Source organism: Pseudorca crassidens, chromosome 2 (assembly GCF_039906515.1).
Source record: "Pseudorca crassidens isolate mPseCra1 chromosome 2, mPseCra1.hap1, whole genome shotgun sequence".
In the NCBI taxonomy this organism is placed as follows: domain Eukaryota; kingdom Metazoa; phylum Chordata; class Mammalia; order Artiodactyla; family Delphinidae; genus Pseudorca; species Pseudorca crassidens.
In genome coordinates this window covers 137,889,247-137,907,156 of record NC_090297.1, presented here as the reverse complement: position 1 = coordinate 137,907,156, position 17,910 = coordinate 137,889,247, and the positions used below count along the sequence as shown (strand labels likewise).

Below are 17,910 nucleotides of genomic sequence, written 5' to 3'. Positions count from 1 at the left end.
TAACCATGGTGGTTCGTTTGTTTGCAAAGCCAAACTTTGTAATTTTGATAAGACCAGTTTATCAATTTTTTTTCTTAATAAATGTATTTATTTATTTTTGGCTGCGTTGGGTCTTTGTTGCTGCATGCAGGCTTTTCTCTAGTTGCATTGAACGGGGTCTACTCTTCATTGAGGTGCACGGGCTTCTCATGGCGGTGGCTTCTTTTGTTGCGGAACACGGGCTCTAGGCGCGCAGGCTTCAGTAGTTGTGGCTCACGGGCTTAGTTGCTCCGCAGCACGTGGGATCTTCCCGGCCCAGGGCTCGAACCCGTGTCCCCTGCATCAGCAGGCGGATTCTTAACCACTGCACCAGCAGGGAAGCCCAATTTTTTCTTTTTTTGGATTGTGGTTTTGGTGTTATATCTGAAAACTTATCACCAAATCCAAGATGATGCAAATTTCTATATTTTCTTCTAGAAACTTGATATTTCTACATTTTACATTGAGATGTATGGTCCACTTTGAGTTAATTTTTGCATAAGGTGTGAAGTCTGTGACATGGTTCTTTTTTTTTCCCCTTTCTTTTGCATATGTATGCTGAATTGTTTCAGTATCATTTATTGGAAAGACTATACTTTCTCCATTGAACTGTCTCTGCACATTGTTAAAAATCAGTTGATTATTTCTGGCCTCTTCTGTTCCATTTATCTATGTGTCTATCCTTTTGCCAATTCCACACAGTCTTGATTACTGTAGCTTTATGGTAAATCTTAAAATTGATATATATAAGTGTATATTTATATATACTATATAAATACAATGTATTATATATTACTATATACTATATATATAGTATATATATAGTATATATATACTATATATATAGTATATATATACTATATATAGTATACTATATATGCTATATACTATATATATATATACTAAATATATACTATATAAATACAATGTATATATTGTATCCTGTTTAGTTATAACATCTGAGTCTACTTATGATGATTGTTTTGTCTATTCAGGCTGTCAGCCTATTGTATTAAATGCATTATCTCAAAGTTTTCAAATGCGTCTAAGAGTTCAAAGAGGATTTTTTAAATGTGTTTATATTTTATGATCGTCTAAGATTATTCTCAATCTTGTCATATAATGTTAGTCCCCATGTTTGTTTCTAGGTGAGTTTGTACTAATGAGTAGCCTAAAGTAACAGCATATAATATTAAATGAGTGGAAAAGCATGTCAGACTCCTATTAATTTGCATCTCTTAAAGTGTTAATAAGTGTCCTGCATATATGGCTGTACTCATATTGATTAGTTTTGCCAGTTGTGTGGGCAAAACTAGCTTTTATAGTGATAAAATTAATTGGAAAGATGTTTTCACAGAAAAGTACTTTGGTTTAAGTTGTTTAATAACTTGAAACTTTGATTAAAATTGATGAAAATGACATAGTGTCAACTAATGAGTAGCGGCTGACCTAATACGTAAATTTACTTGCATCATGTGAAGGATAAATGATGTCATGCTAATTATACCAAAGCAGTGCTTCTAGCAGTTTTAATAGAGGAGTAGGAGAATTAAGTAATCTGCACCATAACAGTTTCATATTGCAAGTGGTTATATTGCTTCGATATGGTTTTCATCAGCCCAGTTTTAACAGGTTATTGGCAGAAGTGTGGTAGCACAAACTTAAAAACAGAATTTTGTACTAACTAGTATTTTCCCCAGAATTGTATTTTGGGGTACATTATTGAATAATGAAAAATCCAATATTGGATTTGGAGTTAAAAACAAATTCATTGTTTAAAATGAAGAGCAGTAACAATAACAACAGCCCAAATTTTAGTCAGTCAATCTCAAAATTGTATTGCCTCATTGCTTTCTCCCCCTTATTTGCAATTGGCATCTGAGTCCTTTGAACAGAGGTAGCCCTCTGATGTACTTAAGGAGGCAAGTTGGTGATCTATAATGGCATCAGGGCACTTGGCAAAGGAAACAAGTAGGACTTGAAATCCATCTAGAGGAAGAAGCGTCTTATCTAATTTACACAGAGGTGTCGAATGGGGTAATGGCAGCCCTACTTGAAGAATCCTTTTGTTTGCTAGGTCTGTTGTATCAGTCAGGATACATATAGTTGCAAATCACAGGACATGTGACAAATAATGGCTTAAGCAATTAACACATTTATCTGGAGACAGATGGTTCCAGGGTTGGGAAGCAGCTCAATGATGTCATTGAAGATGTATCTATCTATCTATCTATCTATCTATATATATATTTTTAGTTTGACATCCTTGAGTGTTGAATGTTCCTCCTCAGATAGTCATCTCATGGTAACAGAATTGTTGCTGCAGCTGCAAGATCACATTTTCATACAATTGTATTGAACTCCCATCTCTTGTCTCTATCAGGAGTAAAAATCATTCCCAGGAGTAAATTACTCCTCCCACCCCAGCCTAATTTCCCTCATGTGTCTTTGGCCAGAACTGGGTCACATAGCCTCACTGGCCTCAAAGAGAGCTGGGAATGGCAGCCTAAAAAAAGGAAGAAGAGAACTGGCAAACAACAGTGTCTACCACACGCATAAAAGAAAAGTATCTTTCTTACCATCTGTCTCAAAGGCCACCTCCAAGTTTGGTGAGCAAAACAGCAGCTCAACCACCCTCTTCTTTGACTCTGGAATTTCTTTCTTAAATAACTTTGCAATCTCTATATTATCACACTCATTCAGACTAATTGGAAAGAAGATAAATTGAATTAGTTTGATATAAAAATATAGAATAATTTTAGTAACTTGTGTGTCTATCACTTTAAAGAGCACCTTTTCAGTGAGGACTGGGCTAACCAGAGAAGGCCAAGAACTAATCCTCCCCAGGAAGCGTTAAGCAATGAACACTAATCACCTGGGATAAATGTATTCTTTGTACCCAAATGGCTCTACCAAGCTTCTTAAACATTTTTTTCTGTACTCCCCCTGCAGCCTGTTTAAGATGTGCATCTTTTATGTGTATGTAGAGGAGTGGCTAATCAAGGGAGCAACTAAAGGAAACTTCGCTCATCCCCACAATTCCAAAATCAGGGCCAGATGCATCTGTGTTTATCATCATGCCAGTTACCCAGAGGACTGAGGACTGTCGTCCTTTCACCAGATACTGAAGTGTCCTCCAGACAGAGGAAATAAATAGTAGAACAACTCCTTTTGATTCCCCTAATTGACTGCTTATTCATCCTTCCCTCTCCCACGCCACTTCTCAGTAGCTATTTGTACATGACTCTGCCCCAGTGGAGACATCTCTCTCTGTTCCCCAAGCAAGACCGCTTGCCTGTCTTCACTTTAGAGTAGGACTGACAGAGATGATAGGAAGTATGAGAGCTGAGTGGGACTGTGTGGAAGGTGGACACAGACATCAGGGGCCCCCTGTAAAGAAGGCATCCCATTCACCATGAGGCACACCAGAGCACTCAAAGGGTCCTGTCTTTAATGTGACCTTAGAACCAAAACTTACTCTTACTTTGCCCCAGTGCCTTTCTCTATGATGAGTAATGAGAACTCAGCCAGACTTTTAAGCACAAGAATGACTTTACTATAGAGTATGGGAACATCAAGCCAAGACTATTTACAAAATGCCAATTTTACCTATGCAGCGTAGAGACTGAATCCACTTTGCTCCTTAACTCCACTGCCAGGCCACTCAGGTCCTACCTCTCAGGGCTTAGTGACTGGGAAAGAACAAAGAAAGGCACTTCCTAATTCTGAGTAAGGCAAAGGTCTTGATGACTGGGCTCTGCAGCCTTTGTGTTCAGATTTAAAATAGCATGGTTATCATCCTTGACAGTCTGAATTCCTCAATTCTCCCTCATTCTTAAGCCAAAGTGATTTCTGTAGCCAGCAGCCTGGAGTAGGACACTGGAATTTGGAATCAAGGGTCTGATCTACTTACTTACTAGCTGTAACCTTGAGGAAGTCACTTAAACTCCCCGAGCCTTGCTTTCTTTCCCCATATGAAAAATCCATAACAGAGCCTGCAAAAGCTTAGTTCACAACATCATTTATTACAAGAATCGAATGGAATAACATGTGTGAAAGCACTGTCAGCTCTAAATGGCTCCACACATATAAACAATTATTGGATCAAGTTCTTCAAAAAAACTGATTATTAATTCTGCTCTGCTATTCCCTTGTAGAACCCCAGGGTTCTGTACTCATTTTTCTCTCTCTCTTTTCCCAGTCATCATCTATCATTCTGCTTGATTCATCCTCCCCACCATCTCCCTTCCCCTACTCGGGAAACACGCACACACAAAACCTATAATTCTTTCACCCATTATTCTAATTCCTGTCAATCAATTTCTTATTCATTGCATATTTACATTTCCAAAATAACCGCATTTACATATAATTTGCTCTTGCCTACACAAAAAGTGGGTACAGCTAGATACAGCATTTAAGGTGATGTGTCATGTAGGTTTCAATTCAGGAAACAGAAACAACTCTAGGTATTTCAAGCAGAAAGGGATTAAAAACAAGGGACTCTGTGCTTAGGAAATTCTTTGAGAGTACTAAAGAAACTGAAGTTAGGTGCCACCGCGTGACTCTAGATTTCAAGGGCACACCATGACAGCTGTAGTCCACAGGAAGCTGCCAAACTGCCTCTCAACACCCATGACTTCGGTGACTAGAATTTAGGGGCTACTGGATGTGGGTTCTGGCTTCAAACACACACCAACAGTTGTTGCTTCGCAGCAAGAGCAGTAGTAAGATGGCTTTCTCATCACTTTTGCCTTCCAAATCTCACACAGGTCATCCCCTGCTAGAATGTAATTAGTATCCAGAAGTCTGACTGCCAGAGAGTCTGAGAAATGTTGTTTCTAACTTTTCAGGCCCTAAAGTTCAAGAACATACATAGAGGGCTTTGAAGATGGATGTCTACTTCCAGCTGACAATAACCTGTTCCAGGGTGTGACTTTATTCCTTCCAGAATGGACAACACAACTGTGGTCTAAAAGAGAGCTTGAGAGGAGAAGGGAAGAACAGGCCCACCGATCTTATAGTTACAGATCTTATAGTTACAGGCCTTACTAATTAATACCTGGTAGGATTTATTTGGTGCAGTCCTTTTCTTAGTTTTTAAGACATCCAACTCAGAATAGGAGTAAAAATATTATGCACAGAGTGGAGCCAGTCATAAGGAAAAATCATTCCACATTTAGGAAACCAGTAGTTTTTGAGCCGTTGCTATGTGCCAGACTGTGACAGTCACTGGGGTATAACAGCGAACAAGACAGAAGCTGTTCCTGCTCTCATTGAAGTTTGGGGTGAGTTGGGTACTAGCCAGGTTGACTACCCAGGTTCAAAGCCTGCCTCCCCCACTTATTAGCTGTGTGAACTTAAGTTACTCGTGTAAGTCTCAGTTTCCTCAGCTGTAATGTATAATCAAAGAACCTATTTTACTTAACTGAGATTCAGTGAAAATTAAATGGGATAATGAATGCAGAGTGCTAAGCACACTGCCTGGTTCATGCTAGGGTCTGAATAAATGTTGGTGAAGAGTGTGAGCAAATCAAAAGGCAATCACCATGCAGGACACTGTGATAATGCTGTGATACAGAAAAAACCAGCACCTATGAGGAGAGGCATTAACTCAGACCTACGGGGCTCACAGAAGGCTCAGGAAATAAGTTAAGTCGATTTAGGTTTGCGTTTGCTGGCTAAGAGAGAGCATGCCACATTTGATGCCTAAAAGTAGTTCATTGTGGCTGTACTAAAGGGAATAGGGTGAAGAGAGCGGGCAGTTAGGAGCCAGATCATGAGGGGACTTGTTAGACTTTTAAGAGTTTGGATAGTATTCTGAGGACCGCAGGAAGCCATTGAAGGATTCAAAGCCAGAGAGTGATACGATTTGATTTATATTTTAGGGAAATATCCCTTTGGCTGGAATATGAAAAATGGCTTAGGGAAGGGAAAGCTTACTGGCAGGAAATCCAGCCAGAATTCTTCAGTAATTAAAGAGAGAGAGAGAAAGGTGTCCTGAAGCTGAAAAGTAGCAGAAAGATACAGAAAAATGGAACAATTCTGGAGATACTTAGGAAGTAATTGGCTGGAAAGTAAGGTATGCGTTTTTTTCCCCCACTATCCCACCTCTTCCCTTTGTCTCGCTTTAGTCACTTCCTTTTTTATATAAATTTATTTATTTACTTATTTATTTATTTTTTGGCTGCTTTGGGTCTTCGTTGCTGCACGGGCTTTCTCTAGTTGTGGTGAGCAGGGACTACTGTCCGTTGCAGTGCACGGGCTTCTCATGGCGGTGGCTTCTCTTGTTGTGGAGCACGGGCTCTAGGCCCACAGGCTTCAGTAGTTGTGGAACGTGGGTTCAGTAGTTGTGGCTCGCGGGCTCTAGAGCACACTCAGTAGTGGCACATGGGCTTAGTCGCTCCGCGGCATGTGGGATCTTCCCGGACCAGGGCTCGAACCCGTGTCCCCTACATTAGCAGGCGGATTCTTTTTTTTTTTTTTTTTCGGTACGCGGTCCTCTCACTGTTGTGGCCTCTCCAGTTGCAGAGCACAGGCACTGGACGTGCAGGCTCAGCGGCCATGGCTCACGGGCCCAGCCGCTCCTCAGCATGTGGGATCTTCCCGGACCGGGGCACGAACCCATGTCCCCTGCATCGGCAGGCGGACTCTCAACCACTGCGCCACCAGGGAAACCCGGCAGGCGGATTCTTAACCATTGTGGCACCACGGAAGTCCCCTATTCACTTCTTTATTCATTTAAATTGGGAAACAAAAATTCTTTAACAAACTTATTTTCTTAGGGAACAGATCAGTGCTATAATAGTGGTCTCCAGATGCAGATACCCCATGCTAGTTATTTAACATAGTGGAGACATTAGTATTGCAAATTTAGGGCCACATGGAAAAAAAAGATGGAGTGGGGACTGTATTTGCATTCGGCTTTTGCTTTGGTGACCCTCACATTCTGCAGCGTCGTTTAGTGATCACCATCCATTCTCTTGTTAGGATAGTCTTTTTTTTTTTTAAATGAGGTGTCATTGGGAATTCCTTGGCAGTCCAGTGGTTAGGGCTCCATGCTTTCACTGCCGAGGGCCCAGGTTCAATCCCTGATCAGGGAACTAAGATCCCACAGGCCACATAGCATGACTCAAATAATAATAATAATGTGTAATTGACATATGACATTATATTAGGGAATTCCATGGCGGTCCAGTGGTTAGGAAACCTCACTTCCACTGCAGGGGGCATGGGTTCGATCCCTGGTTGGGAAACTAAGATCGCACAAAAAAAAAAAACAAACAAACAAAACCCCCCAAAAAACATTATATTAGTTTCAGCTGTAAAACATAATGATTTGATTATATGTATGTATTGCAAAATGATCACAATAAGGCTAGTTAACATCTGTCCCCATACATAGTTACAAAAAATTTTTTTCTTATGATGAGAACTATTAGGATGTACTCTCTCAGCAACTTTCAAATATGCAGTACAGTACTGTTAACTATAGTTACCGTGGTATTCATCATATCCCAGGATAATCTTTTGATCTGAGCTACTTCTCTAGAGCCATTGTAGAGGTAATAAAAGGTATCATGTCACACCATCTTTATCATTCCTCCTCTAGTTCCCGGGCCTGTTTTTCATGGGGGAGTTTAATTTTGGGGTGTTCAGGGTATTAGAAGTGGAACCCCAACTGCTTTCTACATCTTCTATGTTTGAGAAATGATGGGATTGAAATTCTAGGTTATATCTGACTTAACCAAATTGTGAGGTATTGATGTAATAGAAAAAATATTTTGTATTTTACATCCCCTATCCTTTATTTAATGCTCCCTTGAACCGAATGTGTTTTCCATTTGGGTGACTTAAAGGAGGGAGGCAGAGATATTCTCAGATGCCATTTCAAGGAATTATTTTACTTCTTAATTAATTATACTTCTTGCTAGGTCTGTTAGAACTGATTTTTCTATCTCTTGGGAAAAGAGATCTTTGGTCTCAAGATGAAAGTAATGATTTGTACATGCCCCTCACCCTATTATCTGAAAGAAGTCATGATAAATAAATCAGCAAATATCTGAGTTAGTTGAAGAAATTTGTTATTTTTAATGGTATACAATGCTTATTGGTTATAAAGACCCATGTACTTTTTTTCTTCACTGTGGTGCCAGCAAAATTGACATGTTTATAATTGATGATCAGGTTTTAAAATTTGGAAACATCTTTCAATTTTGAAATATGATTAGAATAATTAGAGCAATCATAAGTTTGAGTGAGACTTGGGAGATTTAGAGCTAGAGGAAGGAGGATCTTAATCTTGGGTACATTTTTTTTTCCTAATCTTGGGGACATTTTTCATCCCACAGATGTAAAAATATCTCCTTGGGGGGAAAACGGGAGAATAATGCCCATCACTTTAGCTGTATCCCTGAAGATGTTTATCTTGAAGAGAAGCGGAGAAAACAAAGGAGAAAGAACTATACAAATGTAGAGAACTGAAGAGAATCCCAAGGAGTCATGGTTTTCTTAGAATAATATTTTTTTCTCAGAATCATTTTTACCAGGAAACATGAAATAAATATTCAATACCTGAATTGATCCCAGGAACTAGGGAGCCACATTTGTCTGTGTGACTTTGTGCATTTCCTGTGAAGGATGATCTCTAATATTATTTTGGAACCCAGCTTCATAAACATGGAATAGTTTTACCCTGACTTGTGATGTAAATGGATGATTAATCCGGACTAGGTAAATAGGGAGATAAGTGAGCATACATACCCACACTGCTAGACTTTACATAGGCACCTTTCAAATCAGACCCAATAGACACTTAAGCCTGCCCATCAGAATAGATATTTATTACAGGGAAAGTTCTGGGTTGGACTGTCTGCCTTGAGCCATTTGGAAACTGAACTGGCTGGAGCAGATTGCAAAGTTTAGGTTGTGGGAGAATGACTCAGGCTCCTTTCCAGCCTAAAGCAATTAACCGGTTGTTGGAAACTTGAAATATTGGACCAAATTATATTACCTAAGTTAAAATAAGCACCCCTGAGAATAGATCACGATATATATTAAGGTACATGTATTATGCAAGGGTTGACGTTCCTATTTCTATAGCTTATGGACCAGCCTTGGAATCTTCACTGAGAATAAATTTGTTGTTAGTACGTTTTTTGGTATTTGTTTTCATTGGTTGATATATATGTACACTATTAGCACATTCCCAAAGCCATTACCCTCTAAGATTGGAACTGCCAGAAACATCCTTGACAAACTCATCAGTAGAAACACTGAACACTTAAAAACAGTAGGTATTTTGTATGGAACAACTGTGGAGTTTGACCTAAAGCTGAGGATATGCTTTAAAAAAAAAAAAGAAAAAAAAAAACCTCATTTATTCACACATGGTCTTATTTGATCCATATAGGACCCCTATAAAGCACACACGGTATGTATTATGGTATAGTAGTCCCTGCTTATCAATGGGGGATACGTTCCAAGTCCCCCAGTGGATGCCTGAAACTGGGGATAGTACCAAATCCTATACATACTATGTTTTTCCCTATACGTAAAAACCTATGATAAAGTTTAGTTTATAAATTAGGCACAGTAAGAGATTAACAACAATAATAATAACATAGAACAACTACAACAATATACTGTAATAAAAGTTATGTGAATGTGGTCTGTCTCTCAAAAATTTCTTCTTGTACTCTATCACCCTTCTTGTGATGATGTGAGACAATAAAACACCTATATGATGAGATGAAGTGAGATGAATGACATAGCATTAGGCTACTATTGACATTCTGAGGATTTGTCAGAAGAAGGATCATCTGCTTTGGGTGATCCTGGATCATCCAGCCATGACAATGTCTATGGTTAGATGTCAGGAACAGATTATGTTGGTGGTTGGGGGTCCCAGGCAGGATGGAGGCAGAGGGCGTGAGATTTCATCATGCTAATCACAACAGCATGTAATTTAAAACGTATGAATTGTTTATCTCCAGAATTTTCCATTTAATATTTTCAGACCGAGGTTGACCAGGCATAACTGAAACCTCAGAAAATGAAACCGAGGATAAGGATGGACTACTGTACTTCCAGTCTTAGCAATAAATGACTTGCCCAAAGACAAACAATTAGCAAGTGACAGAACCAAGATTTGCTTTCAATGTTTTTCTATTCCAGTTCCTGAACCCTCTTTGGGGATACACAAATTAGAGATAAGCACAAATAAAATTACAAGAGACAATTAGAATCACAACCAATTAATCTAATCTATAGAATTTAAACTGTTACTTAAGAAGACATAACCTACAAGACTGAAACATTTATTGCATTGTGTTACAAATTCACATTTCATTGTTACTCTCTCAGCCCTGGGCTGGTAAAAAAAGATTTTTGTACTTGATTCATTGGTAAATATTTATTGACCACTGTGCTGTGTGGGAATGTTGAATTGGACTTTTTTCTTTCTTTCTTTTTATTAAAATTAACTTGTAGAGTTGAGTGAGTGTCCAGTCATTCCAGCAAGTTACATTGAATTTTGTTGCCTACTTTTCCATTTTTCCTGGGTAAAGGAGGGAAAACCTGAACACTTGGTATGGCAATTCTCAGTCTGTTCTTCAAACCTCTGCTACAAAGTTCCATTCTCTCATTTATAAAATAGGTATCACTTATTGACCATCTATTATATGCTAGGTGTTCTACATTACCGGTAATCTTCACATCTCTGTGGTTTGGTGGGTATAGTTATCCTCATTTTTATGAATGCAGTTAGTCCAGGTATACCTTGGAGATATTGCAGATTTGGTTCCAGACTACCACAGTAAAGTGAATATTGTAATAAAGTGAGTCACATGAATTTTTTGGTTTCCTAGAGCCTATAAAATTTCTGCTTACACTATACGGTGGTCAATTAAGTTTGAAATAGCATTATGTCTAAAAGAAACAATGTACAGGGCTTCCCTGGTGGAGCAGTGGTTGAGAGTCCGCCTCCCGATGCAGGGGACACGGGTTCGTGCCCCGGTCCGGGAAGATCCCACATGCCGCGGAGCGACTGGGCCCGTGAGCCATGGCCGCTGAGCCTGTGCGTCCGGAGCCTGTGCTCCACAACGGGAGAGGCCGCAACAGTGAGAGGCCCGCGTACCGCAAAAAAAAAAAAAAAAAAAAAATGTACATACCTTAATTAAAAAATACTTTTTTGCTAAAAAATGATAACCATCATCTGTGCCTTCAGTGAGTTATAATCATTTGACTGGTGGAGGGTCTTGCCTGGATGTTGATGGCTGCTGACTGATCAGGGTGGTGGATGCTGAAGGCTGGGGTAGCTGTGACAATTTCTTAAAATAAGACAGCGATGAAGCTTGCCGCATCAGTTGACCCTTCCTTTCACTTGAACACTTAGAGGCCATTCTAGGGTTATTAACTGGCCTAATTTCAATATCACTGTGTCTCAGGAAATAAGGAGGCCGAAGGAGAGGGAGAGAGATGGGGTAACTGCTGGTCAGTAGAGCAGTCAGAACACATTTATCAATTAAGTTTGCCGTCTCATATGGTGTGGTTCATGGTGCTCCAAAACAATTACCGTAGTAACATCAAAGACAACTGATTGCAGATCACCATAACAAATATAATAACAATGAAAACAGTTTGAAATACTGTGACACAGAGACCCAAAATGAGCAAATGATATTGGAAAAAAATGGTGTAGATATACTTGCTTGACTCAAGGTTGTCACAAACCTTCAATTTGAAAAAACACAATGTCTGTGAAGCTCAATAAAACGAGGTATGCCTGTATAGCATAGCAGTGAAACAAGATGAAACAGTAGGCTTGGATCAACAACAGGGCCTTCAACCAAAACTACCAGGGTTTGAATTTGAATCCATACTTACTAGGACCAGTTATTTCATTTCTCTGTTCTCCCTTATGCTCATCTCTAAAATGGGATAAAATTATTTGAACTCATAGAATTATGGTGAGTGTTAAATGAATTAACATCTGTAAATGGCTTATAATGCCTGGGCTTCTACTGATATTCAGTGAATGTTAGCTACTGTTGCTAATTTGGTGTGCCCCGGGGCTGAATTTGAGGGCCTCTTTTCTTCTATGTGTATATATATATATATATATATATATGCTACTCCTTAGGTGACCTCATTTAATCCTTTGGTTTTAAATATAAAACTATACTGATGACTCCAAAATTTATACTTCCTGCCAAAATGGTACTTTTCAAATGTAAGTCAGCTCATGTAACTTCTCTATTCAGAACCTCCAGTGACTTCCTATCTCTCCCAGTGAAAAAGCCAAAGCCCTCACCAGGGCCTATGAGGCCCTATTGATCTGTCCTACTTTTCCACTTGCTTTCTTTTGTGCAGCCACATGGGTGTGCTTGTCGAAGACTCTCAAACACTCTTGCTCCTCAGGCTCTTTGCACTTGCTGTTCTGCCAGGTATGTTCCTCCCCAGATAGTCAAATGACACATTCCTTCACTTCTTTCAGGTCCCTGCTCAGATCCCATCCTATCAGAGAGGCCATCCCTGACCACCTTGAATAAAGGAGAATTTCCCTTTCCTTTTCTTCTCATCCAGCTTTATTTTTCATTATGGTATCTGTTACCATTATGTTTATTTTATTTTATTTTCCAATCGTCTGTTTTGCCCTCTAGTATGAGAGCTGTATTAAAGCAGGGACTTTGTTTTGTTCACAGCCTCTAAATCAAGTATCTGGCATGTGGCAGACAATAAATATTTATTGCCCAGCTAATAAGTGTCAGAGTTTCCTACCCAAGTCGGGCTCCCCTCAACAGCTCCTGCTCTTCTGTCCCACTAATCTGCATCCCCTGTGAGGGAAGATACATCAAATTACAAATATACATCAGTTCTTAGGACTTATCTTTAAATTGGAAATTTTATGCATATTAGGATCAATTTGCTGTTCAGCATAATTTAACAAATATTTGCTGTACACCAACTACATGCTCTTAAATAAGAAACAATGACCAACCCACTAAAATAGGTAGAAATTTATCCAAGAATCTTGAAGCCCAAAAAAAGTAAATATTTGTACTTATGGATCTCTAAGTTCAGAATTATTATGTGTACCTAAAACTAATACAATGCATATGTCAGTTATTTCTCAGTTTTTTGAAAGGCTATTTAAAAAAAATCTCAAATTATTAGGTTTATTTATTGTATCAGAATAGAACATTGGTCATCCCTGAAACTTCCTTTCTCCATCTTTCTCACTCTCAGTCCACTCATTTACTTAAACCAAATTTCTAGACATTTTCCTAGATTTCTCTTTCCCTCATCCTTCACATCCAATCCATTTGCAAAGACTGTAAACTTTATCTACAAAACTTATCCTGAGACCCTTTGCTTCTCATCAGTTTCACCTCTATAACACCTAGTCCAAGGACAACTGCACCTGCTTAGACTACCAGGAGGATTTCCTAAATGCTTTCCTTCCCTTCCCGTTTTCCACCTAGCAGCCAGAGTGATCTTATAAAAATGTAAATTACTTACCACTTCTCTGCCTAAAAGCTTCAGTGGTTTCCTTCTGTTATTCCTCTCTAAGTTATTCCTCTTAGAAAAACATCCAAACCCTACCCTAGCCTACAAGCCCTACTTGATTTGGTCCTAATCACCAGTCCAATCTTCTCTCTTAGCATTTTTCCCATTATTCATGCAGTCTGGTCACACTGGCCTTCTTTCATTTCTAGGAGCACAATGAGCCCCTCCCTGTCCCAGAATACTTGTACTAGCAACTCCTTGTCATTTGGGTCTCAGTTTAAATTTCACCACCCCAGAGAGGCCTTCCCTAACTTCTTCATTTCAAGTGGTCCCCTCTTCTCCATTCACTCTTTGTTGTGCCAGAGAGTGAACTGCATTCACTTATTGTGCATTGCACAATTGCCATCTAATATTTCCTTCTATGTTTGTTTTGTTTTTGTTTTTTTGTTTTTTGCGGTACGCGGGCCTCTCACTGTTGTGGCCTCTCCCGTTGCGGAACACAGGCTCCGGACGTGCAGGCTCAGCGGCCGTGGCTCACGGGCCCAGCCGCTCCGCGGCATGTGGGATCCCCCCGGACCGGGGCGCGAACCCGTGTCCCCTGCATCGGCAGGCGGACTCTCAACCACTGTGCCACCAGGGAAGCCCTTCTATGTTTGTTTATTGTCTGTCTCCTTCCAGTAGAATGTAAACTTGATGAAGACAGGGACTTTGCTTTATCAGCAGTGTTTATAACAGAGCCTAACACATAGTGGGTACTCAAGGAACACTTGTTGAATGGGTAAATCTTTGTCTCAACTTTGATAGCTTATGTAAGATCACAATAATTTTCTAACACAGCTTTGATAACTCTGTCACATCCATGTTCTCATTGCTTCAACCCAAAAAAGGAGCAGTATGCCAGGGGAAGGATTCAGGTTCCCCCTATTTCTTGGCAACCACTAGGTCAACGTCTGGACTCAGTTTAGTAGTTCAAAACCATGAGACAAGGGGGGAAAGACGGGCAGAAATGAATATTCCTGAAGTGACCAATTGTCATTTCCCCACTTAAAATTTTGAGGAGAGAAAGAAAACAGTTCTTAAAATCGAACATGTTTAGAGTTGGAAATGTTCGAGAAAGTAGGTGTGGACAGAAAAATGTTAGATTGAGGGAGGAAAACTAATTCAGAAGGAGGTAAGAGAAAGAGCTCACACCATGCGGATGGTTGCCTGTCAGTGTTCAGGGTTCTGGGCTTGGGTACCACATCTTATATGTAAACACTAAGGAAGAGAGCGTGATGGGGTGGGGTGAGGGTGAGAGAAAGGGAGGAGAGGGCGACCAGGGCGAGAGGCGTGAAAGAAGCTAGAAGGAAAAGAGGACGGAGCTTAGCGATACAAAAGCAGCCTCGGATCTTGCCGGCGCTGCAAGCGTTAAGGGGAGGCGGGGAGTGACGCGGTTTGCGTCTGGAGCGGCTCCTTGGAGTCCCCAGCATCCACCGCCGGAGCCTCGCCTTCCTTTCTCCCTCTGCAGACGTATCGAGACACAAAAAGAGAGGCGACCCCTGGACCAGCGCGAGGGACCCACCCGCACCATGACCGAGACCACCAAGACCCACGTTATCTTGCTCGCCTGCGGCAGCTTCAATCCCATCACCAAAGGGCACATTCAGATGTTCGGTGAGTCCTCCCGCCCACCCCCGGAGACTGCTTCCGCCTCTCTCCTTTCCCCGGCACCTGTGTTTCCCAGGGCGTCTGACGGTAAGGCGAGTACCCATCTGGAGAGGTGTGCTGGCTGATCCAGCTGGTGGAGGTCAGCCCCTCTATTCTGGGCTCCCGGGAGGGGACGCAGACTGTGCTTCCGAGGCGTCACTCGCTCGGGCCAGACCCTCCTCGCTGGGGGCCAAGGGGTGGGGGAGGGGAGGGGCCGGAGGGGAGTGTTGGTTCGGATTGGTGGGAGGTCGAGGTTTGAGAACTGGGGTGCGGTGGTGCGGTGGTTTGGCTACTTGGCCGGTGAGGATCGGGATGGGGGCAGAGGTTGGGGCGCGGAGAAGGGAGAAGGGGGTTAGAGATAACGTGCTGTTTGTTTAGGTTGGGCCGAAAGCTCGAAGGAGTTAATGGTGTATATGCTTCAGAGACACAAACACACACAACACACCAGGAACAGGGCTGGGCTTCAAGGAGATTCGTTTATGGTTTGGCTGCTGGTTCGGGGCGGCCCGGGGCAAATGTTTGAGGGTTGTGGACAGTGGATTGCGCGCGCGAGGTGGATGGCTTAGTGAATGTGGAGGTGGGGAGCAGGGGGCGGGGGCCTGGGCTTGGCTGCCGGGACCCACCGCCTAGGAAGGGGAGAGGGCGGGGCGGATGCTGCGGGCTGCCCTTTGCGAGCCGGTGTTGAAGGATGGGGCCCAAGTTGGCTGAGGCTCTGCCCAGGTTGGCGATGGCTCCCACAAGGTTTGAGGCGTGCGAGTGTATGTATGACTGTGTGTGTGTGTGTGTGTGTGTGTGTGTGTGTGTGTGTGTGTGTGTGTGTGTGTGTTTGGGGGCTGGGCGAGGCGAGGGCGCATCATCGCGCGTTTTTTTTCAAGGAGGCTTTGTGGCAAAGAGAGAGGCCGAGTGAGCGGGGGCTCCTGGCTGCTGGTTGGGATTGAGAAGTGGTAAGGGAAAGGTGATCGTTGCCTGACAGAGATCTCGGGCCACCGGTGGGTAAACGGCGGGGCTTCGCTGCTGCTCCAGGAGGACCCAAAGGCGCGGGGGCTTGCGCGTTTAGACCCTGAGGGAGGCACGCGGAGGTCACTTTTGAAGCAGGAATTGAGGAGAAGTTAGAAGTCGGGATGCTTTTCTTCTGGCAATGAGAGAAACGAGAAGAGGAAAGCGAATGGACTAGGTAGGGATGGATGAGTGAAGGGTGGGAGGCCTTGCGCCGGCCGGCCAGTGAGGCGCTATCCAGAGACAGCGGTGCTGAAACGCAGGGCGAGCTGGAGCCGGCTGCAGGCACACGTGTTTACCCGGAGCCTGAGGATTGCGTGGGCCCTCCTAGGACTGTTTAGTGAAAGCCACATCATATCGGTAAAGACTGGGAGAGGTGGCTTAGAATAAAAATATTCCTCTCTTAAACCTAAAAGGTGAGTTGAACTGGGCACCCTTATTAAAAACCTCATGGAAAGAATATACTTTGAGCAGAGTGCAGATCACATAGGCACATTTATAGGATCCAAGGAGGGTGACTGAGGTAGCCATCCCTTCCTCACCATACTTTCGCTTTTAAAAGTGTTGTATCAGGAGCTGGTGCCAACTTACCTATTAAATAAAGACTTTTGTTCTAGCATCAAAGTAGACTAGAGCATCTCATCAGCCTTCTAAGGGAATGTCAGTGCCCTGAAAACACTCTCCTTTCACTTTCTTTTGATTCTGGTGTCTTCACCCCTGTCCTTTTTTTCTTCTCTGTCTGTATTTCCTCTAGCCATTTTATATGGCTGTACTTTATTCCTCTCAGTTGCCCAGACAGGGAGGGACTTTCCTCTGGAACTCCTTGGCTCTAGTAATCTTTAGTGGGCCAGCAGGTACTCCTCCTTTCTTCGTGGGACTAAGGATGTACCTAATTCCACTTGTTTTGGATTGCAGGAAGCATAGATTCAGATTGAGAACCAGGGATTTTGTTTTGCAGCTAAAGAGAGTTTAGTAATGGTGATAAAGGCTTTTGTTAAGTTGATGCTGACCTGCCAGTTCTCCATGAGTTTAGAGGAGAGAGTATATGGAAATAGGTATGGATTACAGCAGGGAGGTTTAGACATAGAATAGGTGAAAGGAGACTTTGACAGTAGTGACTTTTGCTTGTTATTGGAGCTGAAGAAGAGGAGAGAATATCAACAAAGACTTTTGAGTGTCCATGAGTTATGTGTAATCCAGAGAGCAACATGGAAAGAGGATATGGTATGCTCACTGTGGCTTTAAGGAGCTTATAACCTAATGAAGGATTTAGCACATATACATTGAAAAGGAAACAGGAACAAGAACGCAAAATACATATTAAACAATTTTTTTTCTGTAGAATCTCTTATGGGAATCTTTGAGCTAGTGATAAGTTTTGTAATTTATTTTTGTAGAGCAGCTTCTGATTTACAAGGCATTTTCATCGTGTATGTCACTTATTCTTAATAAGAAGCTTACAAGAAAGGCACCATTATCTCCATTTTACAAATGAGAAACTGATGTTCAGAGGCTAAGTGGCTTTCTTAAGTGGCTTAAGTGACATGGAGCGTGGGTGGCAGAATTGAGACTGGAACCCCACATTTCTGATTCCTCTTGAATAGGCCTTTGCACTGTAACAAAAGCAGAAAGAACTGCTCACTAATCTTCTGACTGAATAATTCCATGAACTCTATTTCCTTCAAACATATACTAACAGAG

General features: G+C 41.7%; 1 protein-coding gene across 1 annotated transcript in view; it reads left to right on the top strand.

The window, feature by feature from the left end:
• NMNAT2 (nicotinamide nucleotide adenylyltransferase 2) overlaps nucleotides 1-17,910 on the top strand; it is a 196,197-nt gene that overhangs the window by 26,581 nt on the left and 151,706 nt on the right. The window contains exon 3 of the mRNA XM_067728884.1: nucleotides 15,035-15,180. Coding sequence (XP_067584985.1) covers nucleotides 15,096-15,180 — 85 coding nt within the window. The 5' untranslated portion in view covers nucleotides 15,035-15,095. The remainder of the gene's footprint in view (nucleotides 1-15,034; nucleotides 15,181-17,910) is intronic.